Source organism: Lichenostomus cassidix, chromosome W (assembly GCF_008360975.1).
Source record: "Lichenostomus cassidix isolate B80296 chromosome W, HeHo_3.0, whole genome shotgun sequence".
Taxonomy (NCBI): Eukaryota; Metazoa; Chordata; class Aves; order Passeriformes; family Meliphagidae; genus Lichenostomus; species Lichenostomus cassidix.
The window spans coordinates 17,098,972-17,126,046 of NC_139510.1; the positions used below are offsets into that span (position 1 = coordinate 17,098,972).

Consider the following 27,075-nt stretch of genomic DNA (forward strand, 5'->3'; position numbering starts at 1 on the left):
CGAAGCCAGATTTGGGTAGATGTTACACCCCGGCTTCCCGAGCTCAAATAAAGGCACCTGCATATAATCATTCCGTGATTATGTGTTTTCCACGCTAACATTTTGGCGACCCAGATGGGACCCTGTGAGCGCTGCTGAGGACCCCGCGACCTGATCACGCTCCAGCCGGCACTGAGGGATTCTCGGGGAGCCCATCGCGCCGTGACCCTCCGCCGCTCACAACGTCCCCTGGAGAAGGTAAGGTGCCTTTTAATGGTGGTTTGGTTGCCTGCCAGTAAGACGCAGCGAAAGCTACGCTTGGTTGGGCTAAGGAATTCCTAGTGGTATGCCCGGGCGCCGTCCGTAAGACAATTGCGAAAGCATTGCAGGGTCGGCAAGTGGAAATGGAGAAGCTTAAAGGGATTGTGGGTGGCTATGCTCCCATATCTCGTAATTCTCCTTTGGGGTGCTTGTTAGCACATTGGAAGCAAGGTAATTTTGGCCAAGGATTGCGTAAAGATACGCTCATTGAGTATTGTAACTCTCGGTGGCCAACATATATTTTGCAGGCTGGAAGGAGGTGGCCTGAAAATGGTTCTTTTCAATCTGACCTGATTTCTCCTTTGTTGTTGTTTTGTAAGCATAAGGGAAAATTAGATGAAGTTCTGTATGTTGATTTGTTTTTCTGTTTGCAAGAAAACCCAGAGTGGCTGTTGGAGGGTGGTTTGGTTGCTGTGGTGGTTTGCAATGATAAATGTCTGGCTTGCGTTGAAGGGAACTATTGTTTGGAGCGCTTGGCATTGAATGAGAGTTTACATCAGAAATATACATTGGAAAGTGATTTACTAGTGGTTCCTACAGGGTCTGACTCTACACCGCCTACACCTTCTCGGGGGTGCCCACCTTTCCCACCTACACCTCCCTGGGGATGTCCCCCTCTGCCATCCGTGCCCTCTTCACCTGCTTGTGGCAGCCCCTTTTTACCCTTGCCCGTGGATGGCCGCGTTTTGGTTCCGGTACAGGGGTGTGGGGGAGGGGGTGCTGGGGGACTGGACAGCGGTGGGGGTGGTGGTAGTGGACCCATAGACCATTGGACCTGTTCCAGGGCAGGAAAGAGTCTGCCAAGACTTGGTAAGCAAAAGAAAATTGTAATTTTAAGACAAGGGGTGGGGGGTGGACAGATCGGTATATGTTAGGAGGTTTGGTTATATGGAAACAGTCAGCTGGAACTTACAGAGAAAAACCCTGATAAAGTTGCCAGGGTAGTGAAAATGATTATGAAAACTCAGAGAGATGGTACTTAGAGTTACAGAAAAAAAAGAAAAAAAAAAAAAAAAGGAAAAAGGAAAAATAAAAAAAGGGAAAAATGAACAAACAAAAAACCGAGAAAAAGGTTACAGGAATTGGAAGGGGAAAAGTTAAGAAATCTGGACAAATTACTTGAAATAGCTTGGAAAGTTTATAACAATAGAAGAGCCACAAGCCAGCAGCGGCAATTCTTGGCAGTCATACAGAGTATGGCAAGCAGTTTGGAAGGGGTTGGGGGGAGGAGGCCATTAGCTTTTGACGAATGTGCCATTTGTCATTGGAAATACAGGTATACCAACCGGTTTCACTGGAATGATCAGCTCCAAGAGGTTGCCAAGGGTGCTGTGACCCAGCAAGCGCTGGTGACTTCAACGTTAGGAGAAGAGCGGTGGGATTTTTTTAATCAACAGGGGGGGCACATATTCAGTTTTAAATGATCTAGAAGGACAGATAAATCTACCACAATAGTTGGGCCACAGAGAAGGAGGAAAATGGCCATTTCCGCAACCCTCGACCTGTGTTTTGGAAACGAAGTATTGACTCAAGAATTTTTATATGTCGCATGTTTTACTGGCAAAATTGGAAGCAGTGGTAACTTTTGAGAATGGTGAGTTATTAATGAAAATTCTGGAGTGAAAAAAAAAAAAAAAAAAGAAAAAAAGAAAAAAAGAGAAAAAGAAAAAGGAGAGGAAAAAAGGAGAAAAAAAAAATCTTAATGATAAAAGAGAAACCAGCCTCTGCAATCTCAGAGGAGGTGGAGAATGCCGTAATTCCCTCAGTATGGGAGACGGACATACCTGGAAAATCTAAGTTGGCACAGCCAGTACATGTAGAGTTAAAAGAGGAAGGAAAAACCGTGCAGGTAAAACAATACCGGAGGCATGGTATAGCAAAGACTGCTGATAAATTCCTAAAATATTAAATTCTGGCAGAGTGCAAATTAGAGTATAATATCCCAATATTCCCAGTAAAAGAAACCCAATGGAGATTACAAGCTAGTACAGGATCTAAGGGCAATAAATGAAATAACCAAAGACATTTATCCAGTAATTGCTAACCCTGATGCATTGTTAACATTCGTAAAAGAGTTTTATAAGTGGTTTACCATAATTGACTTAAAAGATGCCTTTCTGCATACCCCTTGACAAGAAGTAGGAAGCTGTTCGCTTTTGAATGAGAAAATCCAGAGAATGCAAGGAAGACCCAGCACACGTGGACTCGGCTTCCCATGGGGTACAAGAACTCCCCCACCTTATTTGGAAACCAACTAGCAAAGGACCTGGAGATCTGGACCAAAGAGGGGCAAGTACCAAAAAAAATCAATACCTCCTGCTACAGTAGGTTGATGATATGCTGATAGCAACAGAAGAAAAGGAAACCTGCATAAAGGTAACAATTGAGATTTTAAACTCACTGGGCATGGGAGCATACCAAGTGTCCAGGGAAAAGGCACAAATTGCACAACAGACTGTAATTTACCTGGGATGTGAAATCTCACAAGGGCAGAGAAAATTAAGTACTAACCATGTCTAAGCTATTTGTGCTATTCCAGAGCCCCAGAATCTCCATGAGCTGCGAGTCCTCCTCGGCATAGCAGAATGGTGCCGCCTGCGGATCATGCACTTTGGGCTAATTGCCAAACCACTGCACGAAGCTCAGAGGACGCAGCCGTTCAGCTGGGGCAAAGCACAGAGAGAAGCTTTCCTGAAACTGAAAGAAGCACTGACGACTGCCCCGGCGCTCGGTTTGCTGATCTGTCTAAAGACTTTCAGCTGTTCGTGCATGAAAGGCAATGCTTGGCACTGGAGGTCCTGACCCAACAATTGGGGAGCTGGAAAAGGCCGATGACAGACAATGGGCCATCAGGGACCCACCGTGTGACTCATGGACTTATCTCATCCCACTGTGAGATGCTCTGCCCAGGAGGGAGGAGCCAGGTGTTCCCACCTGGATATAACCTGGCCTTGGAACTGCCTGAGCTAGCCCTGTCTACTGGGTTCCCAGAGGACCAGAGCTATCACTGGACCTTCAGCTGGAGACCAGACCTTCACAGGATCACTGCTTAATCTGAACTACTTCAGTTGGACTACTACCACCACCCCAACAAGGTGTCAGGTTGTATCTGACTTTGTCAGTGCTTTTCCTTGTATTATTTCACTTATTTTTACTTTCAATCTTGATTTGTGATCTCCCACTGGTTTGTTTTCAAAGCAATACAGCTACTTCTCCAAATAGCTTGACAACATAAATGCCGGATGGCCTGCATGTCTGCAGGCAGTTGCAGCCACTGTGTTATTGATACAGGGGGCCAGGAAGTGCACGATGGGAAAACACACAGATGTCTATGTGCCACACATGGTGACCACTGTCGTAGTGCAAAAGGGGGGCCACTGGCCATCCCCAAGCAGGATGATAAAATTCCTGGCAATCCTAACCGAGCACGATGATGTCACACTAAAAACAACTAACCTTTTGAATCCAGCTCTGTTTCTAGGCACCACACCTAAGGAAGGCCCACTGGAACATGACTGTGTGGAAGTAATAGAGTACACCTACTCAGCGAGAGAAGACCTGAAAGATGTTCTGCTGGAACAACCAGAGTGGGAATTCTTCACGGATGGAAGCAGCTTCGTGGAGAATAGAACCAGATACGCTGGATATGTGGTAACAACAATCAGCACAGTAGTAGAGACCAAAGCATTATCACCAAACACATCTGCCCAGAGAGCAGAATTGATTGCCTTAACCAGAGCACTAGAATTGAGTGAAGGAAAGAAGGTAAATATTTGGACTGATTCAAAATATGCATTTGGAACATGGGGCACTATGGGAAGAAAGAGGGTTGCTGCCCTCTCAAGGGGCATATATTAAACATCAAGATGCAATTCTGCAGTTGATAAAAGCAGTACAAAAACCTGAGCAAGTGGCAATTATGCACTGTAAAGCACACCAATCAGGAAGCTCCAAAATCTGTGAGGGAAATCGGAAGGTGGACTGGACAGCCTGAGAGGTTGCTTGAGATGTGCAAATAGCAATGGCATTGATACCTATGAAGCTAAAGGTGTCTCAATTCAATTTACCTTCAGAACCAAAATATTCAACAGAAGACGAGAAACTGGGACATTTGCTGAATGCATAAAAGAATTCAGAGGGTGGTATGTTACTGCACAAGGACAGATAGTCCTACCCCCCTTGATAATGAGAGAAATTCTGCAAATTAAACATAATGAATGTCATTGGGGTGCAGAAGCATTGGCGAAATGGCTAAAACAAAATGTAGTCTTGGTACGAATGTTAACAATGGCCAAATCAATAGTGTCAAAATGTGAAATTTGCCTGAGGAACAACCCAGTGGCTAGACGGCAGGCACAGCTAGGAAAAATTCAGGTAAGTATAGAACCAGGAGATTATTGGCAGGTAGATTTTGTAGAGTTACCAAGAATTCGAGGGTACAAATACCTGCTGGTGGGGGTTGACACATTTTCAAGATGGCCAGAAGCCCTTCCCTGTCGCACCAACCAAGCCAAAGAGACAGTGAAGTGGCTGCTACATGAAATCATTCCCAGATTTGGAGTGCTGTTACGGGTATCTTCAGATAGAGGACCACACTTTATAGCTACAGTGGTAAAGGAAGTGAGCATGCTACTGGGAATAGCTTGGGACCTCCACACACCATGGGAACCACAATCTAGTGGACAAGTAGAGAGAATGAACCAAACACTAAAGGGCAAATCAGTAAAATCTGTCAGGAGGCCAAGTTACAGTGGCCACAAGCCCTACCAAGAGCACTTTTAAGGACTGGGGTAAAGCCTAGGAGTGGAATGTGTCAGTCCGTCCCTTTGAAATAGTATATGGGAAACCATTCAAATCTCCTGAACGAAACCCGAATATACATCTTGCAGGAAAACAGGAAATATATAATCATGTTCTATCTCTCGGGAAAACCTTAGCACAGCTTTGGAGCGCGCTCGTGTGGAATAGGCCACTGGCTCACGAGAATCCAGTCCATGATATTCTCCCTGGAGATGAAGAACCTTTAAAGGAGAGGTGGCGTGGATGGAGTGGACCCCATCAGGTGCTGCTGACCACTTTCACAGCAGTCAAGGTGGCTGGAGCGGATCCTTGGATACACTACACATGAGTGAAGAAGATCCATCCGAGACTGTGGGCTACACAACCCCGGGACTGATGAAATTGCAGATAAGATGGGTTTAACTGTTTAAAATGATCTTAGTACCTGTGCCGATGCTCATTTTATGGATATTAATTGGGAGTGATATTGCTTGAGGATATGGAATGCAGGATAATCAACTAACCACTCTTCATTCTAGAATGAAGAGAGAGGTACAGGCAAAAACACAAGTGATAAAAGTTTCCAATGAAATTTGGGCTGAGAATGCGATGATTGGGTTAGTTAAAGATTATGCCAAAATGCAAAACATCAGTAGAATAACTGCCTGTCTGCCAATACCAAAGGCAGCAGGAGACCCAGTAAACTGGGAAATTATCACATCAAAATTACCTGAAATTCTGGACAATAAAATAATTGTATGTTAACAAGTACCTGAGTCCAGGCAGAAAGTTAAAGTAACTTGGAATATAACAGGTTATGGTTGGATGCAGTACTTGACCAAAAGGACTATCTTTTAAGTAATGAGAAAGTGGGACAAAATCTAGAGTGGTGGGTTGAAGATCAAACCTTGCCAAATGGCAATGCTTCTTGCCACACTATCAAAAGGTCACAGAAAATGTCACAAAGACCACCCTGATATGGAAATGTGAAGCAAAGGATAGAAAGGATAGGATGTAACCCTGGGACAGTGCATGGTCCCTGAGTATACTTCAAAATTTAAATATATGGCAAACACTCCTTGGTGCCTAAAATGGACAGGCCCTGAAGATGGCACTGATCCAGCAGTAATAAACACTGCCACCAGCAGCAGAGTGCAGGCAGATGAGGTAAGTTGGTGGGCATGTAATAAAACCTATGATTGCATGTCTGATGATGTAGAGATGAAACAAGTACCATCACTGGCGGCTGCTATGCGAATTGATTGTGCCTGTAAAAGAATCAAACATAAACAGGGTAATGTAAATTATAGAATAAAAATAGGATGTAGTAGAAGCACAATCAAGAGCCCAGGACAATTTGTTTGGGGAACGAGTGATGGTATCTGGACAACCCACCTGCCTGTAGATGGAAAAGTAAAAGAATTTACTCTGGGCCTCCCTACTTTATGTCCAATCTGGAAAAGTCCCCATTCAATGGGAAAACGTGAACTTTTGCAAATAAGAAAAAGGCGAGAGGTTTCAGATAATGAAAATCAGGATGAAACTTGGCAAGAGCCCTCTGGTGGAGTAGAATCTGGGTGGACTCTAGAATCTCTGTTTGGCCCTATAGCAAACTACCGAAACAGAGAAATGATGTACAGACTTACAGGTCAGGTAGAGAGGTTAGCAAGAATTACTCGGGAAGGATTCAAAGAACTAAACATGCAATTACAAACTGCTACCAAAATGACTTTACGAAATCAATTGGCTTTAGATATGTTACTCCTGAAAGAACATGGAGTGTGTGGGTTTCTAAGGGGACAAGTTGATCATTGTTGCATCCATATCCCAAATGTAACTGCAGATGTAGAACATGACAAATAGAGTACGGAGCACAGGATGAACAAAAGGATTTGACTACAAGTTGGTTAGATAAAATCTTCAAGGGGTTGGGTTGGAATGTGAGTTCATGGATTAAATCTATTATTGAAAATTTAATAATCTAATTAGTTATGTTTTTAGTACTTTGGGTAATCTACAGCATACTGAGAGATACGGAGAAAGACATCCTGGAACCGAAGAATAATGAGGGCACTGACACGGAACAAGGATCCACGTCCATCACCTGCGGATTCTCCGGTCCACAACAGCATCTATAACAATGCTCATGACAACCCTGAATTCGGAGACGAGCATCCACTATAAAGGACTATATCAAGTGAAAGCATTCACACCTATAAAGTGAAAATGCTTTCAAAGGGGGGAATGTTAACATTGGGTTAAAATGTTAGTTAAAAATAGGCTTTAGGAACAGGATAGGTAGGCACTGCATGTACAGGACTCAGCGACATGATCACGAAGATTGCTTAGAGAATGGGGATTGTTTTAGTGAAATCATGCGGATTAGCACCTGTGAAATAAATCAGAAATACTATGGGAGATAAGGGGGCTTAAAGTCATGCTTGGGGGGAAACAATGGAACAATGATAAGTTGATGATTAACATATGATTACATCACTGTTCTGTAAGGAAAGGTATAAAATAGTACTTGTTTCAAACCTATGGCGAAGCCAGATTTGGGTAGATGTTACACCCCGGCTTCCCGAGCTCGAATAAAGGCACCTGCATATAATCATTCCGTGATTATGTGTTTTCCACGCTAACAATGTTGCGGCCAAAGAACAGCCGGGTGCCGGTCCATGGACCCACCGTCTTTACGGACGGTTCTGGAAAAACAGGAAAGGCCATTGTTACCTGGAAGGAAGGATCTGAGTGGCAGGTGCTGAAAGGCCATGAGACAGGCTCTGCTCAACTGGTTGAATTGAAGGCAGTTGCCATGGCTTTTCAGCGGTTCTCTCAGGTGCCTTTGAATCTGGTCACTGATTCTGCTTATGTAGCAGACATAACCAAACGTTTGGATTGCTCACTTCTAAGTCAATAACGCGACTCTGTTTTCGCTATTGCGAACCCTGTGGAAGGTGATTCAGGCTCGAGTGCATCCATATTATATTCTGCACATTCGAAGCCACACCAATTTACCAGGCTTTTTAACAGAAGGCAATGCCAGGGCTGACATGTTAGCCAACCCTGCATGGGTGGCACCTCAGCCTGACAAAATTGCACAAGCCAAGGCATCGCACAATTTCTTTCATCAGAGTGCACATACTCTGCAGAAGCAGTTTCAATTGACGCCAACTGAGGCTCGTGACATTGTCAGTGCTTGTGCTGACTGCCACGGACTCGCTGCACCTCTGCCATCGGGGGTGAACCCCAGAGGTCTAAAGGCCTTGCAGCTGTGGCAGACGGATGTGACACACATTCCAGAATTTGGCCGAGTCAAGTATGTGCATGTGTCTATTGACACTTTCTCCTCAGCTATGTGGGCGACTGCCCATACTGGAGAAAAAAGTCGCGATGCCATTGCCCATTGGAAATTAGCCTTCTCAGTCCTGGGGGTGCCAGCCACTGTGAAAACCGACAATGGTCCTGCCTACGCCTCGCAGAAGACGCGGCAGTTTTTGCACCTATGGGGTGTAGACCATACGTTCGGTATTCCGCATTCTCCTACTGGCCAAGCCATTGTGGAACGCGCTCATGGTACTCTGAAGCGTGTCTTGGAAAGGCAAAAAGGGGGAATGCATGGGGAAACACCACAGAGTCGATTGGAGAAAGCTTTGTACACAATCAATCATCTTACAGTGCCACCAAACTCGAATAATCTTGTGATTTTGAACCACTTTCTTTCATTGCAGTCATCAGGCGAGTTGCGTTTGCCCCGGGCGAAGGTATGGGTACGGAACCTACTTACTAACACCTGGGAAGGCCCTCATGAGCTTATTGCTTGGGGTCGAGGGTATGCTTGCGTCTCCACAGATACTGGGGTACGATGGCTGCCTTCAAAATGCATCCGCCCTGACCTGCGGCTCCCGAGACAGAACCAGCAACTTCAAAATGACAACCAGAATGCCGAACACCAACCGAGTGATCCTTCTGATGATGACCAAGAAGCCGGTCCATCCACAAGCAGAGACTGAAACTCATTCATGGAGTCAGAAAGCAAGGACTTCTTTGAAAGCATGTTTTGTTGAATTACAGATTTATATGTAGATTTAGTTTTATATATACTTTATCTAGGGTATTGCATGGGGCCTCTTTGACCATTTTAATCAGCATCAGGTTTGGGTTCTGTTCGGTGGCTGGCCACCTCCGAACAGACCCCTTGAGTTTCAACCAGGCTCTGTTTGGTAACTGGCCATTACCAAACAGATCCTTCATGCTGATCCACTGGGGCTCACAAGCAATGCCTTCTGTTCTTAAACAAAAAGGGGGAGCTGTGGCTAGCACAGGTTTTTCCCATGAGAATTCTTCTTGTGTTTTATAAATAAAGATAAAGTTTGGATGTTATTGGACCAGTGCCCCAGAACTTGGATGGTGCAGGCCTGGCCAATCAGGCCTAGGGGAAGGCTTCTGACCGACCAATCTGGGTGACTTTTGAAAACTCTATATATATGATGAAATCAAAACAATAAAGGTCATTCCTTCTTGCCACTGAGAACTGGTGCCTTCATTACTCTGCTAGCTGCTCAACAGCAACAGTCCATAAATTGTATACGGGTGATATCGTCACTCTCTTGGTTGTCGTGGTGCACCTGAGATCCTATTAAACCTATTAAACCTATTAAACCCTTTTCCTATACCGCGTGTCTGCATCTCAAATTTTTTACCAGCATTTTAGGCATCAGTTCTGGACTGGGCTTTGGCGCACGGCTTCCCCGCGGTCCTAGAGACCACCTTTGACATTGGGGTGTGGAAACGGCTCAGCGATGAGCTCTGGAATGAAATCACCTACGGGGACATGGGGACAGTGTGCTTGGTTCACACCTGGAGACGTTAACTCAATGTCTTGCATGAGCTTGAGGCAAACATCGGAGAGGAAGACACCACTATGGGGCTAGACTTGGGGATTTCGGCTAGCAATGGCCGCCCTGAGGACCCATCCCCTGCCCCGCCGGCTGCGGTCCGTGGATCTGTTCAGCAGAAATATGCTTTGCCCCGGGATTATGTGCCTCCTAAATATCCTTCCCCCATGGAACAACTCGCAGAAATGCTGAAACAAGAGGGTAGCCAGCAGCGCCCCTCTACCACCGCCCCTGCAGCTCTGGCTTCCTCCGCGCTGCTACCTTTGGCAAAAGTAACAGTGCCAGCTGTTTGGAGTTTGGAGGCAACCTGCAATAAGCATGTTGGCCACAAATCATATAATGCACTTTCAAGGCTGTGGTGGTTTTGATTGGCCCAAAACATCAGTAAAGTATTTTTAACATCTAGGAGAAATTTGGACCCCTCAGAAGCTGTTGTGGTAGGCCTGGGGAAGTGTCTGAGGGGTGGGGAGTGGCACAAAGATGGCTCCTGTGTGTCCTGAGTGAGAGTTCTGGAAGTTTTTACATCAGGTCCAGCAGAGCAAATCTCTGATGGCTCTGAAGGTGATGGACATGCTGCTGGCCAAGTTTGGGCTAATTAGAGGTGCTGGTTACGCCTCTGTGAAAACATATTTAAGAAAAAAATCAAAACAAGGTAGGCACGCACTTTGTAGTTAGAGGAGGAGGAGGTGGAGGTAAAAATATGTAAAGGGAGAACAGCATGGAGATGCCAAGGTCAGTGAAGAAGGTGGGGGAGGAGGTGCTCCGGGCGCCGGAGCTGAAAACCCTCTGCTAGCCATGCTGAAGACCATGGGGGGAGCAGGAGGTCCCCCTGCAGCCCATGGAGTCCACAAGGATGCAGAAATTCTACCCACAGCCCACGCCAGAGGAGCAGGTGGATGCCTGAAGAAAGCTGTGATCCAGTTGGAGTCTCATCTAAAGAGTTAAAACTGAAAAGGCTTTGCAAGGGAGAGAAAGGCCTTGCTCCTGAGATGGAAGCAGCCTGGCCTCAGCTCGGGAGAGTCTGCACAGCACCTTATGGACAAAAGAACTCATGTTGCAGCAGAATTCGGGCGGGATGTTGCTCCTGAGATTGGACCCATGCCAAAGAAGTTCCCAGAGGACTGTCTCTTGTGGGAGGGACCCCGTGGCTAAGTAGAGAACCCCTCTCCCTGATGGACTGACTAGAGAAAAAACCCTTCACCCTGCCCCCTGCCTGTTGTTGGTTTGGAAAGAGGGAAGGGAGTTGAGCGCAGAGACTGCTTCTTAAGAGCGAAGGGGTGAGAGCAGGAAAACTGTCTGGAGACAGAGAGAGATAAGTAAAGAGTATTTGTAGTAGAAGAATTGTGGTGATGAATAGATTTATGGATCTGCTCTGTGGACTGAGAAAATACCCCACACCCTGCCTCCCTACCCGAGCTGTTGGTTGGAAGGAGGAAAGGGGGTGAATAAAAAATGGGTTTGTAAGAGGGAGGGGGATGAGTGAACAAAATAGTGTATGAAAAGTTTATTTTTGTCTCTCATTTATCCTCCAACTCTGTTAGGTAATTAAATCACTTTTTGCAACTTTAAGTTTAGAGCCTGTCTGCCCTTTTCTTCCGTGCGTCCTCCTACCAGTGTCCTATCTCACTTAACTCATGAGATTAATGTGTATTTTTACAGTTTTTTTCTTGCAGCAAGAGAGAGTCGAGGTGCCTGGCATTTAGTCAGGGTCAAACCCTGACAGCTCTGTCTTCTCCTCCTGGCTGGATGAGCTTTGATTCAACCTCTTTCCCACTGGGAGGGCACATTTTCCCAGCTGCGTTTTTTCGCAGCAGCTGCCGGGGAGTCTGGCTGTTCCTGCCACCCACCCCACTCTTGCCGCACAAAACTGCAGTGTCTGCCGTGACTGCAGAACCCTCGCTGCCTCGCTGACTACCCGGGGAGAGCCAGCTCCTGCCCCTGCCACTCCGCTCGCCACTCCAAGCTGCCTGCCTTCCTGCTTCTCAGCTCTCTGCTATTATCAGCTGTGTGAGGCTGACCTGACCCTGTGCCACAGTGCCACCTGCAGCCACTCGGGAGTCATTGCACCTTCCCTGCCCAGCCGGGAGCTCAACAGCGCCCCTGCTGCTTGCAACTGTGATTACACCACACAGGAAAAGGCTCGGCAGCTCAAAAAGTCATCTGCTATTGGTTTCTGGTTCTATTTGTGGTTGTTATTATTGTTATTTCTTGTTTATAGATACTAGTAAAGAACTGTTATTCCTTTTCCCATACCTTTGCCTGAAAGCCCTTGATTTCAAAATTAAAATAATTCAGAGGGAGGGGAAATCACATTCTCTGTCCTAAGGGAGGGTTCAACCTCTCTTAGCAGACACCTGTCTTTCAAACCAAGACATAAGCTAACATCCCCATGAGGATGGGTGTGTAGCTGGGAGTAGCTAGCCTTTTTATCTCTCTTGCCTGAAGTGGTTTTTCTAGCCATTTACCGCTCTAAATTCCTAATTTTAAGCACTTATGCTAAGCCGGCCTGCCAGGCTTTCTTAAGTATTTGTTTATTCAAGCTTTTGTGCTTAACTGTGCAATAGATCTATGCTAATTACCTGTAATTAATTGCATTAAATACCTGTAATTCATTATGTAAATTAAGCTCCCTGTTTCAAGAGTTAAAATTTAATAGAAATATTACAATAAATGCAATGATAAAAACTGGTACAAACCCACAGAGTACAGCCTGGAACCCTGTTGGTCAGGGTGATGGTCACAGTCCTATCAAGTAGTGATTGCAGTCCTGTTGAAGTGATGGTTGCAGTTGAGAGCAGTGGTCCCGTGGAAGGTGTGGTCCTCCTCTCAATGTGTCCAGTGGTGGTAGTGTCCCAAGTCCCCAAAGCGCCCAGATTATATATGGTCAGATTCAGCAGATTCAGGCAGGAATGTTCAGTACCTCCCCCCAGGGTGGGGAATTTCACAATGGAATTATGTAATCCTATGAGTCATAGGATATTATGGGGAGTCATTGATGGCCTAGGTCATTACAGCTGCCCATTGGGCCCATTGGCAGAGATGACCCCCTTGGGCTGGGTGTAGTTATCATGGCTGAGTCAATTTGTGAAGACAAAGAAACAGTACCCTGCCTTGCAGGGTTTGCCTCTTTCCCTTATCTAACACCCAGCTTGCAGCCTGGGGGGTCGGGTGCGCACTGGGCAGCTGTTGCAAATGACCCACCATTAACAAGTTCATCAAGAATAATGTAGATGGGAGTAGAATACATAGTTTGGGTACACCCCACATTGTAATCCAGGACATGTTTATTCATTTTTTCCTCTATGCTCCATTAAGTGTCTCTACAAATTCCCATCCTACACTTCCAGCCCCAGCCTGCTTTCCCTCTCATTTAACTGATCCTGCAATCCTTTCACCAAATTCTGCAGAGATCCAATCATTTCTCCCTCTGCCCATTGTTGACATACCTCTCCTTTTGGGCAGCAGCTAAAAGCTGCTCCCAAAATTGCACATAAAGCTGCTTTACCGTTCCCCTTTCGTACCTTTTGTTTGCTTAACATTGCATTTATCTGTTTAACTGCAGCCTCAGGGATATACCAATTTCCATTTGCCCATTCCATGCCCAGTGGAGTCAGACAGGCATTATATTATCTCAATTTCTTCAAAATGGGGGAGAGTCAAACACTGACATTTTCTGGACAGTCATGGTTTGCAGCTGCTTGGATCCCTCCCAGCTGATAAAAGCCGAAGGATCACTTCCCAGCACTCCCTGCCTGAAATTCATGGGTAAAGTGATGGTATCCTGCACAGACATCTTCAACTGTGGCATCCTATCCATGGCACCAATAAAAGATATGGCATCCCGTTCTTAAGGGGAAGGGACCACCCAAGATTTGTAGATGCTTGTGGTCGAAAGGAACGACAAAAGTCAGAGGGTCCACAAAAGATTACAAAGTTTTATTAGTAAATTACACACGTCATGGAAATTGGTATAAGTTAGTTCCTTTTTTTCTAGTATAAGCCCACAGCAGAGGGTCTTGGATAAAGGGCTAGCTTGAAAGGGAAGAGAGAGAGACAGATGGATTGAAGAGGGGGAGAGAGAGAGAGAAAGGAAGAAAGACAGAGATCACCAGTCCTGGCTCCTGTGTCGATTCAGCTGATGGGGTGTCCAGGGTTCTAGGATGCATGTGCACCTGGGCTTGGTGGGGGGACCTTTTTATAGATAAGTTTTCCCTGCCTTGGAGAGAAGTTTATAATTTTCTATGCAAATTAGTTATCATGCACAGTCCATTCTTCTAGACCTTTCTGGAAATGGGTTGAAAGGCTTCAGGGGTCTCAGGAGGTCTTGACCCCCCCCCCCCACTGGGTTGGCCTTTGGTCGACCGTCTGTTTTCAGATGAAAAATCATTTGCACCTGGTAGGCTAATACAATGCTTATTCTTCAAAAACCACTGGCCTATGGAACCACACAGTGCTTATTCTGTAGGAAGAACTGGAAAGCAACCAGCCCAGTTGTGCCAACTTTTACCAGTTCAACAGCTATGTGAAGCACGGAATTGACTCCACAACTCAGATGGTTATGAAGTAGGTATGTGTTTATTCCAGCTGGGGTGCATGGGGGGTAGCCCCTCCAAAGACATGCACGCCCTCAGCGGCACTTCACTAAGTTTATATTAGGTTACAGATTACATATGCATAAAGTTAGACAAAGCTCCTTGTCGGGGGTTGAGAATTTCTTCCCATTCCTGTTACCTAGCAACAAATGGTCCGATGTTCAGAGTGATCAAGCCTTTTGTAAAAGACAAAGGCTAGGTTTGGGCAGGGCAAGGTAAGGGAGAGCCGGCCCTGGGAAGTCTCTCTCGTGGTTCGGACGCTGAGGGTAGAGGCTGCTGGCACTTTGGCTTTCCAGCTGCTACCAGAGGAAAATCCAACTGTGCCCTGTTTCTCTTCCCTCCTGGCTGGGTGAGCTTTGATTCAACTTTTTCTCCTCACGGGGAAAGGGCGCGTTTTCCCCCCAGGCTGCGTTCCCTCGTGGCTGCTGCCGGGAGAGTCCGGCTGCCTCTGCTGCCTGCCCCCGCCCTCTGCCGCACGAGACCGCGGCGTCTGCTGCGACTGCAGAAATTCTCGCTGGCCGGAGAGAGAGAGAGAGCGCCCGCTCCTGCTGCCCTGTTCCCTCGCTGCCCTGAGCTGTTTCCTGCTGTGCTGCGTGTTTCTCAGCCCGTCCGCCATTGCAGCTGCCGAACGGTGACCTGACCCTGCGCCACAGCGCCACCTGCAGCCGCTCGGGAGTCATCGCACCTGCCCTGGCCGGCCGGGAGCTCAACAGCGCCCCTGCTGCTTGCAACCGTGATTACACCACACGGGAGAAGGTTCAGCAGCTCATGTTATCTGCTGTTTGGTTTTCTAGTTCTAGTTGTGGTTTGCTATTATTGTTATTGTTTGTTTATAGATACTAGTAAAGAAATGATACTCCTTTTTTCCCATACCTTTGCCTGAAAGCCCTTGATTTACAAAATTAAATAATTCGGAGGGAGGAGGGGAAGGAAAATCACATCCTCTGCTCTAGGGGAGGGTTCAGCCTCTCTTGGCAGACACCTGTCTTTCAAACCAAGACACTCCTATACATATTCAATACCTATCCCCGCTTCATAGTATAATGAGTTCAAAGTTCATTTAAATATGCTCGCGCAAGCGCAGTGTCTTCAGATTAATTGTGGGCGAGGGTCCCGATGATTAATTATGACAGGCGTGCATGCTCCCTTGGTTCTTTGTCCTAGTCCAAGCTTGAGAACCAACTCATACCGGTCCTGGGGTCCAAGGGCAGGATGCTCAGTTACACTTGGTGGTTTCTCTCAATTACTTGGCTCTCCTCTCTTCTTCTTCCCCGGTACCAGGTAGGCACAAATTCATTAAGAAAATAATAAATGGATCGCAGCTGGCATATCTTAGTAAATCATTATACAATCTCTGGCTCTCTAAATCAGTTTAAAAATATTATTATTAGTATTATCTAGCTTCTAGCTCTTTTACATTAGTAATTTCTATTTTACCCTAAATCAGTCCCCCCTTTTCTATAAGATTAGTAAATTCTTTTACTAGTAAATGGCATCTTCTTCTAGCAAGCTTCTGCGATAAGTATCTCTCAATGCCTTACCATGTACATTTGATAAGGTAGTTAAAATAGATAGCCTCTTTAACATCTTACAATTCTAAACAAATAGCAAAACAGATAACACAAGACTAACACCTACCAAAATTAGTAAAACAATTATGGGGTGACATAATGTATTAAGGATACCAGTTGCAGTAGGTGACCATCCAAAAAGCACATCCAACCAGTGGTGATCCGCATCCTGTCTGGCTCTTTGCAAGACTCTGTTTATTTCCTCTGTATCATGGTGAATGGTTCTTTCCACTTTTTTGAGTTTCTTTCAGGATGTTAATTAAGTCTTGGTGCTCTACCAATTGCCTTAGCAGCGTAAGGTTTATCTCAATTGGTGTTGATGATAAGCCATGATACATTGTGTAATTGGATTTTATCAACTGATGAGATACAACTGGTGCCAAATACAAAAAGTCACACCCAATGATCTTCACAAAATCACAAACAAAAAAAATTAGAACGATTCCTAACATATGGGGTGTGAAGCTCCCAGTCTATGCTCAAATGATGGCTAACTTGTTGTACCACCTTTAAAATGAAACGTGGTCCTTTATCTGAGGACATTGTGGCTTCTAGGGAGATTTGGCCGTCTGGAATTAGAGCCCCTTCAGTTGTCACCTCACCTTTCACTGCTTCTTTTGCCTCTCTGTCTGCCAGATCATTTCCTTCTTCCAATTCTGAGCTCACTTTCTGGTGTGCCTTAATGTGCATGATTGCTACTTTCTCGGGTAGCTGGACTGCTTCCAACAGCCAGGTTATCTCTTCTGCATGTTTGATGTTCTTTCCTTGTGAGTTCAACAGTCCCCTTTCTTTCCAAATGGCTCCATGTGCATGTACAACTCCAAATGCATACTTTGAGTCTGTATAAATGTTTATCTTTTTCCCTTTGGCTATTTCCAAAGCACAGGTCAAAGCAATTATTTCAGCTTTCCGGGCAAAAGTGTTTATTGGTAGGGGTCCAGATTCTATTACCTTTTTGCTGGTGGTGACTGCATGTTGCTTTCCACTGATGACGTAGCTGCTTCCATCGGTAAACCAGGTCTCTGCATCATCCAAAGGTGTATCCTTCAGGTCTGGACGGCTGGAGTATGTGGCTTCAATAGTTTCCAGGCAGTCGTGGTGCACCTGCTCCCCGTTGTTTCCGCTGAGGAAAGAAGCTGGGTTGACAATGTTAGTGACCACTATTTCCACATCGTCCTGTTCCGCCATGACAGCTTGGTATTTCAGGAACCTCTGTGGGGAAAGCCAGTGTCCGCCTTTCACTTCCAGCACTGCAGACACTGTATGGGACACTAACACAGTCATTTTCTGGCCCAAGGTGAACTTGCGTGCCTCTTGGATGTTTAGCACGACTGCTGCTGCAGCCCGGAGGCATCCTGGCCATCCTTTGGCTGCTGCATCTAGTTGCTTAGACAGATAAGCAACTGCCCGTCGATATGGGCCCAGGTCTTGTGCTAGTATTCCCAAGGCAATCCCCTGCTTCTCATGAAAAAACAGAAAAAATGGTTTACTCACATCTGGAAGTCCCAGAGCTGGAGCTGACATCAGGGCATTCTTCAGTTGTTTGAAGGCCCTCATGGCCTCTTTTGTCCACTGAAGATCTCTGCTTTCCTTTTTGATGAGCTCATACAAAGGTTTTACAAGGACCCCATAACTAAGGATCCAAAGCCTATACCATCCCGTCAGCCCCAGGAAAGTCCTTAGTTCCTTTACAGTTTGGGGTTTCGGTGTTTGGCAAATGGCTTCTTTCCGATCTTGTCCCAAAGTTCGCTGCTCAGCACTGATTTCATAACCCAAAATAAATTACTTTTGGTTTTACTACTTGAGCTTTTTTCTTGGACACCCTGTACCCTTGGAGCCCCAAGAAATTTAGTAAACTTACTGTCCAGAGTACACAGGCTTCTTCTGTCCAGGTAGCTATTAAGATGTCATCAACGTATTGCAATAGCTTCCCTTCTTCAGAGGGGGCTACCCAGGATTCCAGGTCTTTTGATAGTTGATCCCCGAATAGGGTGGGACTGTTCTTAAATCCTTGAGGCAACACCGTCCAAGTGAGCTGAGTTTTGCGTCCGCTTTTGGGATTTTCCCACTCGAACGCGAATATTTTCTGGCTGGCCTTGTGGAGAGGGAGGCAAAAGAAGGCATCTTTCAAATCTAAAACAGTAAACCCGGTTAGTTCAGGTGTTAGCTCAGTTAGTAGCGTGTAGGGATTTGACACCACAGGATAGAGGTCCTCAGTTATTTTGTTTACTGCCCTTAAATCCTGTACCACCCGATATGACCCATCAGGTTTGCAGACTGGTAAAATGGGGGTGTTAAAATCAGATTTGCACTCTCTCAATAGTCCTAGCTGTAAAAAGTTTTCAATCACTGGGCTAATCCCTTCCTTGTCTTCTTTCTTAAGGGGGTATTGTTTAACCCTGACTGGTTGTTTCCCTTCCTTCAATTTAATTTGTATCGGAGGTGCATTTTTAGCTCTTCCAGGTACGTTTGTTGCCCATACCCCAGGGAATACTTGATTCATAATTTCCTCACTAATTTCTCCCTCAGCCTCTGTGGTTGTTAGCATTAAACTTAGTATTTCAACATATTGTTGGTCATTTACCTCCAGAGTAATTTCCCCATCTTTAAATGAAATGGTTGCTTGTAACTGTTCCAATAGATCTCTGCCCAAAAGGGCTTTTGGAGATCTGCGCATGTACAAAAACTTGTGAATACTCCACTGCTTTCCCAGTTTATACTTTAAAGGTTTGCAAAAATATGCTTTTTCAGATTGACCAGTTGCCCCTTGAACCATGATATAATCATCCCCCACCGGCATTAAAGCTTTATTTAAAACCAAATATGTTGCCCCCGTGTCCACCAAAAATTCTATTTATTTTTCTTTTTCCCCTAGCTTCATTATAACCAGTGGATCTGCTAGGGTGGAGTCCTCTGGTCTTCTTCAGTCTTCTTTCATGTGTGCAATGACTCCTCCTCGGCCTCTTCTTCTTTGCTGATTGTTCTATTTTCCTTCTTTTTTTTAAAAAAAACAACATTAATTATAATAGTGTGTTATATTCTAAAAACCCATGTGGAGGCCATCTAAATCTGTCATTTAGCCTGTACAAAGGCCACTACTAAGTTAAAAATTTAATAAGAGTTCTTTTATCTTTTATACTTCTACTCTCTGTAATTTTCTTCCAATGTGGTAAAACACAGCCAAGTGGAGTTGTTTTAGGAACTTCTCTGCTTTGCCCAGTTCCCATCTTATCTGTTTCTTTCTCTTGGTTCAATCTCTTTTCTAAGCAAAACTCTTTTCACACTGACTTGCTGGATTTTTTGTTTTTTCTGCTTTTTTCTCTTTTTTTTTTTTCAATTTTTTTTTTCTCTTGCACTAACCAGGTTTCAAAAACTAAATGACTCTTTCCTCACACTAAGGCAATAACAGCTGCTTCTGACCACTCTGTCACAGCACTCACACAATGCCTAAACCTTACAGTAATGATTTTTACACTCAAAACAGAAAGGTATTTTTGGCATCAGACAAGCATCTCATTTATTTCACTCAAAGACAAGCTGGTATGAGAGAGAGGGAGAAAAATAAATCAAGATTAATTACTGAGAGGGAGGAAGGGGAAAGAAAAGGAAAAAAAATAAAGGCAACCACTCTTTGTATGGTCCTATGTTCACTAAGTAAATTAACTCAATAGTCTACAATTCTGCTGCTAAAAAGAACTTAGTAATTTTGTCCACACAAAACTTTTATAATGCACCAACCTATTCTCTTTACAACCTGCGCCGTTACTCTCTGACAGGTCAATAACAGATAGTATCTCTTAACTCCACAAGCTTGCAAACCCACTAATCAAACTGTGGGACAGCTATGTTCTTTTGATGTAGTCACCGAAAAAAAAATATCTCTAACTGTCCACGGTAAAAAGTTTCTCTTTATTTAATTACCACCACAATTTCAAACAACTGCATACACTCACTCACCCTAACACAACAATAAACACGTAATACAACACAAAAAGCGCTTCTACGACCACAACAGCAAAGTACAACAAAAATTCCAAAAACCCACACTCATACACCAAAGCTAATAAACCACAACCATACCCATATTCACTTCTATTAAACCACTTGCCTCACACTTAATCAATTCCTCATTTGCTCGTGCAGACTAATCTGCACCCCACACATACACAACACCGGTGTTAACAATACTTCAAACTAGTTCTCTTTCAAACTAGTTTCCTTAGGGATCCACTCGACCCACCACCAGGATCGCTCGCGGCCGCTCTATCGGACAGCGAATCCCCCCCTTGCCAGCTAAGGACGACGAATTACTTCGCCGGTCTCCCTTAGCCAGCCCTAACCAGTCGCTTGCAAGCTCACCACTCAGGGACAACGCTGCGCACAGGACGTCTCTCTGTGTCTTACCAGCAGCCCTAGCCATGCGTATACGCTTTACAGGCTTCCCTATACCCAAAACACATACCGTTTCTCCGCTGTAGCAGGTGGTCGTTGTTTGCCCCCGCAGTGAGCGGCCAAGGAGCGGAGGTCCTCCAGGAAAATCCCGGGGCGCGCCTAGGATGTCAGCCCCTCAGTCAATCCTGCAGCCAGGCAAATCTTGTCCCATCTGGGGTGCCAAATGAAGCACGGAATTGACTCCACAACTCAGATAGTTATGAAGTAGGTATGTGTTTATTCCATCTGGGGTGCATGGGGGGTAGCCCCTACAAAGACATGCACGCCCTCAGCGGCACTTCACTAAGTTTATATTAGGTTACAGATTACATATGCATAAAGTTAGACAAAGCTCCTATACATATTCAATACCTATCCCCGCTTTGTATTATAATGAGTTCAAAGTTCATTTAAATATGCTCACGCAAGCGCAGTGTCTTCAGATTAATTGTGGGCAAGGGTCCCGATGATTAATTATGACAGGCGCGCATGCTCCCCTGGTTCTTGGTCCTAGTCCAAGCTTGAGAACCAACTCGTACCAGTCCTGGGGTCCAAGGGCAGGGTGCTCGGTTACACTTGGTGGTTTCTCTCAATTACTTGGCTCTCCTCTCTTCTTCTTCCCCGGTACCAGGTAGGCACAAATTCATTAAGAAAATAATAAATGGATCGCAGCTGGCATATCTTAGTAAATCATTATACAATCTCTGGCTCTCTAAATCAGTTTAAAAATATTATTATTACTATTATCTAGCTTCTAGCTCTTTTACATTAGTAATTTCTATTTTACCCTAAATCATATGACTTTGGGGTCACCAACCACCAGAGATCACCAAAGAGACCCCCAGGAAAGAAGAACGCATGTGTAAAGGGGAGGGAACATATGTAATGATTTTGGGGAAATTATTATAATATATATGTTTATTCTGGGAAAATCAATGAATATATATGTAAAAGATAGTATAGAAACAGGAACTTTTTCTGTACTGAGCATGCACGACATTTTGGAGAAAATATCTCCTCATGCATCTGGCTGAATAAAGAATGCCTGCTTCTTAATGCTACATTGGTGTTAAGGAGTTTTTTTATTTTTACTAATTTTTGGTAAAAAGTCCATACCTGCTTCTTAACCTCACTCCTGCACTGTACTGTGTTGCGCTTATCTCCAGGAGCCAGAATAGGGATGTTTGTCCCAGAAAAGTGCTGCCCTACCTCTGTATGGCCCCTTCTCTAGCCACATCCTGTTCTTTCTCACAGCATGTTATTGCCAACAATCATTGATTGGCTCCACAGCCATCTGGCTATTGGTGTTTGTGATATACACATTAGCCCTTATCTTCTGGGATTCCACAACATCCTTCTTTCTGGTTCTGCCATGCCAGCATCTTGGCTACATACACTGCATACAGCAAACATCACTCTGAACTATTGTGGAGAGAAAACCATCACACCCTTAGAAGCAAAGTGCACTAATTACATGTAGATGAAAACTGTAATACTGCAAGAAAGCCAACTTTACAAACAAAGGATGAATTACATCTTTCTCTGCCACTCTCTCCAGTGGGAAATACTTGAAACAGAAAATCTTCAGGCATACAAGAGCTTCATAATCTTAAACCAGATTTGGGCTTGTACTTAATGGTCAGTGAGCTCGGGCTGTTATCTAGTAGGCAGTGGAGGATGAAGTGGGTGAACACAGAGTTCACTGCTGCAAAACTCATCCAGCAACCACCTGCCCCCAAAGCTCAAGAGGGAAAGAAAATTACATGGGCGCATTCCTACTCCTACACTGCACATGCCAGAGCACCAGGCAGAGCAACACTGCCAGGGCCCAGCAAAATCTTCACCACAGCCAATCGGGTGCTCATGTGGAGGGGCTGGAAGAGACCCTCTAGGAGAGCAGGGTGAAGCCTCCGATAATGCACCATGGCTAGCTCTGCACTGCATCCTTGCCCGCCTTGGGTGATTTAGGGTAAAATAGAAATTACTAATGTAAAAGAACTAGAAGCTGGATAATAGTAATAATAATATTTTGAACTAATTTAGAGAGCCAGAGATTGGATAATGATTTACTAAGATATGCCTGCTGCGATCCATTTATTATTCACGTAATGAATTTGTGCCTACCTGGTATCGGGGAGGATGGAGAGAGGAGAGCCAAATAATTGAGAGAAACCACCAAGTGTAACCGAGCATCCCGCCCTTGGACCCCAGGACCGGTACGAGTTGGTTCTCAGGCTTGGACTAGGACCAAGGACCAAGGGAGCATGCGCAAGGGAACAGGGTGAACAGTTCATCGTGATGAAGAGTATGGAGCATTGAAGTTGTAGGGTCCGGAGGGGTCCGGCCGCCTTAGTCCCAATGGCTTCCGGGGCTTCGGGAGACCTCGGAGGCCTCACCTGGGCCCAAGCTCTCAGCCCTCCCAGCTGTTCAGCTCTGTCCCAGAGGCGGCTACGGTCAGCCTCAGTGTTCCCAGGCTCGCTCCTTGGAGCGGCAGGGACCACGCGGCGGAGGCGGGTGCCTGCCGGGCAGGAACGCCGTGGAGTCGCTGGTCGCTTCCCGTGATAAAGAGAGTACGACGAGCTGAGAGTCACCAGTGCGCAGTTTATTAAAGGAGAAGCGGTGCGGGGGAGGCACACTGGGGGCTCTCGGGTGGGGCGGTCCACGCAGCTACCGGGTGCAGAGCACGGCGGGGCTGGGGTCGCGGCCACACCACACCGAGAGAACAAAGGGAGGGGGTTTTTTAGGGGGAGGTACGGGGTTTCCTGGGGAGGGACAACAGGGGCGGAGCCAACGGGGCTCCGGGACAACATGAGGGACAAGCGGGGGAGCAAATGAAATATAACTAGGGAGGGGATTACAAACAACTCATGGGGGAAGCCCGGCAACAGAACATTCTAGTGAGGGCAAGCAGCAGGGGCGGTGATAGGGGCGGGGAAGCGAACTTTAAACCAATAAACTTAGGAAAAACTTTCCAGGGGAGGGGGAGTACGGCTCATGGCCCGGCCTCCTCCGAGCCCCAGGATATGGCATCTTCAGTGGTTTCTGCATGGATGGCATTGGCCGATGGTCCTGGGGACTCGGGATCCGCGGCATCGGGCCGCCGTACCTCTACAGAGCATGTCATAATTAATCATCAGGACCCTTGCCCACAATTACTCTGAAGACACTGCGCTTGCGCGGGCATATTTAAATGAACTTTGAACTCGTAATACAAAGCGGGGATAGGTAATGAATATGTATAGGAGCTTTGTCTAACTTTATGCATATGTAATCTGTAACCTAATATAAACCTAGTGAAGTGCTGCTGAGGGTGTGCATGCCTTTGGAGGGGCTACCCCCCCATGCACCCCAGCTGGAATAAACACATACCTACTTCATAACTATCTGAGTTGTGGAGTCAATTCCGTGCTTCATGGGGATGGGGCTCATGGCACTCTCCCCGCCTGGCGCACTCCCACTAGGGTGTGGGCTGGGCAGGCGAGGAGTCCCTAGGCGGGTGCGAGGCAGCCAGTCCTGACCTCAGGTGGGCCTTGGCTGGGGCCACCTCCTGAAACCCTGCACCGTGACAGCTGCACCCCTAGCCCAGTCCCACAGTTACCCGCTGGAGCTTTTCCTCCAAGGCAGCCCCACCACCTCGAGCCTCCCACCAATGTCCCAGCTGCCCCCATGTGGAGTCACCCTACTGGGGGAGCTGACAGCAGTTGGAAGGAGGGGGTGCTCTGGGAGTGGGGCCAAGACAGGCCCACCCTGTGGCAGGACATACCCCCTCTCCCTCTATCACATGGCTGGTGCATAAAGATAAACTCAGGTTGGGTCAAAAGCCCATCAAGGGGTTATCTCTTGGTGCCTCAGAGTCTGGAGCCTCCAACCAAGAATCCACATCTTGGTGGGGAGAGAAGATATGAAAAGAGATGAAAAGAATAAGTACGTGATTGAAAGACACACTTTTACACTATAAAAGACACACGAAATATCACACAGGCAGAAGCCTCCTACACACACTCTGGAAATGTGCAAGAACTTCTCCCCAGAGTCTGGATGCAGGCTCTGCTGGTTACTTTCCTGGGAATTGAGTGAAAGGATTCCAAGATATACTTCAGCACCAAATTGGCATTGGTAAGACACATTGGTTTCCTAAGTTATATTATTTCTTGATAGCTGTAATAATAGGTACCTTTTCGCGCGCTGAATTCTCTCTACTAGTAGTTACTTTCTTTTATTTTATTCCTGTGTAGTATGGAGTTTTGTCCTAAGTCTTATGTGTGTTATTTTCTGTGTCTAATAAATGATAATTTATGTCATATTAGACCTATTAGGCCATTATTAAAGAACTTGTGAACGAGACCAGGTCTTGGGGTGCTGGCCACCCCGATAAGAGCTACTGCCTGCTGCCAAAGCCTAGGCAAAAGGCAGAGATTTATCTAAGCTCCTGTCTCCATTCGTAACACACCCCCACCCAGCCTCCCAGTCCTGCACTTGGGTCATGACAACCCCAACGCAGCACCATGGGTTGGGGGCAGAGTGGCTGGAAAGCTGCCTGGCAGAAAAGGACCTGGGGATGCTGGTCAACAGCCAGCTGAATATGAGCCAGCAGTGTGCCCAGGTGGCCAAGAAGGCCAATGGCATCCTGGCCTGTATCAGAAATAGTGTGGCCAGCAGGACAAGGGAAGTGATTGTGTCTCTGTACTCGGCACTGGTGAGGCCACACCTCAAACTCTGTGTTCAGTTCTGGGCCCCTCACTCCAAGAAAAACATTGAGGGGCTGGTCAGAGAAGGGCAATGGAGCTGGAGAAGGGTCTGGAGCACAAGTTCTATGAGGAGCGGCTGAGGGAGCTGGGGTTGTTTAGTCTGGAGAAAAGAAGGCTCAGGAGAGATCTTATCCCTCTCTACAACTACCTGAAAGGGAGGTTAGCATCTTCTTCCAGGTAACAAGCTATAGGAAGAGAGGAAATGGCCTCAAGTTATGCCAGAAGAGATTTAGATTGGATATTAAGGAAAATGTCTTCACAGAAAGGGTTGTCAAGCACTGGAACAGGCTACCCAGGGCAGTGGTGGAGTCATCATCCCTTGAGGGATTTAAAAGACATGTGGATGTGGTACATGGGGACATGGTTTAGTGGTTAACACGGCAGTGCTGGGTTAGCAGTTGGACTTGATCTTAGAGGTCTTTTCCACCCTAAATATTTCTATGACCCAGCCCAGCAGGACCCACTTTCCTAGCTTTAAATTCTTCAAACACATATAACACAAAATAATAATACTAAGAGAAAACCCAGTTCAACTCACTAGATGCAGCGAATGGTTTTACCAAAGTGGCTTTAAATGCTCTAATTGTTTTGAAATAATTTAATTTCCCCCCACACACAATAGTTTTAAAGAAAGTCTTGAATCAGTAAAATTATCTGACGGGATTTCATTTTTTGATGGAATTGTATGTTTCATGCATATCATAAGGCAAATTATAAATAAAGGTGTATAAAACTCAATCAAATAGGCTTAAATTTTAATTTTTAAGTTAAAGAGTAAAAATTTAAATGTTAATAGCTTGTATATCACTGCCTATAGAAATTCATATAAAAGCTGTGCTCAGAAAATATGTCATAAAAATGCATCTTCTGAGTCAAATCCTTTAAACAAATATCAAGGAACCACCTTTCTTTAGCAATAAAGTACAAATGCATGAGACTTAGATGGGTTATTTAAATCACTTTATTTCAGGCAGTTTCACAGAATTTGAAATGATTACTGAAATAATCAGCATGAGAAACATTGCTGAAGCATCATGTTTGTTACAACACATGCAAAAATGGTTGAGGATTTTTCACTTAACCTTTTCAATTTCCAGAAATGTCTACTGGGATCTGTCTTTAGCAACTTCTCTGGATTACCAAAGGGACACCATAACACTATGCTTGCCTGAGTTTTGGCACTTTTTCCCTGGCAGACTAAATCCTGTGTCTCACGTATGGGACTTGCTGCTAAGCGCACTGTTCCCACCAGGTTAGACCTTGGCAGAGAGCTCATGAGAATGGAGAGATCCCCATGTACCTAAAGCAGGTGAGCCTCTTGCAATGACGTTCTCCTCAGCTTCTGATACTCCTGTCCTGTCACCATCACCTCTGATGGCACTGGTAAGGCCAGCTTTCAAGTTTCACTTATTATCAGCAGACTAAGTTTAAGATCCTCTGTAGTAACAGTAAGAAAACTAACAAAGTGCTGCACATCACATTCCTTTTACCCATTTCCAGAGCACAGGTGAGATGCCAGCACTTCTCTACCACACTTCTACCAACCAGCTGCTACATTAAGACAGGGGCAGTCAGGAGTGCAAGCACCCACAGCTCCCAGAAAGTGGTGGTGGGGTCACTCCCCAACTACCCCCTGCCCCACACCACCGCCCTCTGCCTCACAGCCCCCTCACATTTCTGCCCTATGCCCATGTTCCTGTCCCATAACCCACACATCCCAACTTCGTGTGCCTCACAACGGCCCCCGCCTTTCTCA

General features: G+C 45.7%; 1 protein-coding gene across 1 annotated transcript; it reads right to left on the bottom strand.

Moving 5' to 3' along the window:
• Window positions 1–959: 959 nt before the first annotated feature.
• Window positions 960–19,380, bottom strand: LOC146425609 (uncharacterized). The gene is made up of 3 exons (XM_085041721.1): window positions 18,002–19,380; window positions 16,645–17,598; window positions 960–1,028 (listed from the first exon to the last, which is right to left on the bottom strand). The coding sequence occupies exons 1-3, from the start codon at window positions 18,938–18,940 to the stop codon at window positions 960–962; spliced, it is 1,962 nt and encodes a 653-aa protein (XP_084897847.1). The 5' UTR covers window positions 18,941–19,380.
• Between the last annotated feature and the right edge of the window lie 7,695 nt (window positions 19,381–27,075).

Bases quoted from the DNA above. Each gene is read 5' to 3' on its own strand.
- LOC146425609 (XM_085041721.1), bottom strand. From the start codon at position 18,940: ATGCCGGTGGGGGATGATTATATCATGGTTCAAGGGGCAACTGGTCAA. The intron at 17,599-18,001 runs GTAAGTTTACTA...TTTCATGAGAAG, and splicing joins AAGCCTGTGTACTCTGGACA to CAGGGGATTGCCTTGGGAAT. The intron at 1,029-16,644 runs GTACAACAAGTT...ACCGCTGTCCAG, and splicing joins CACGTTTCATTTTAAAGGTG to TCCCCCAGCACCCCCTCCCC.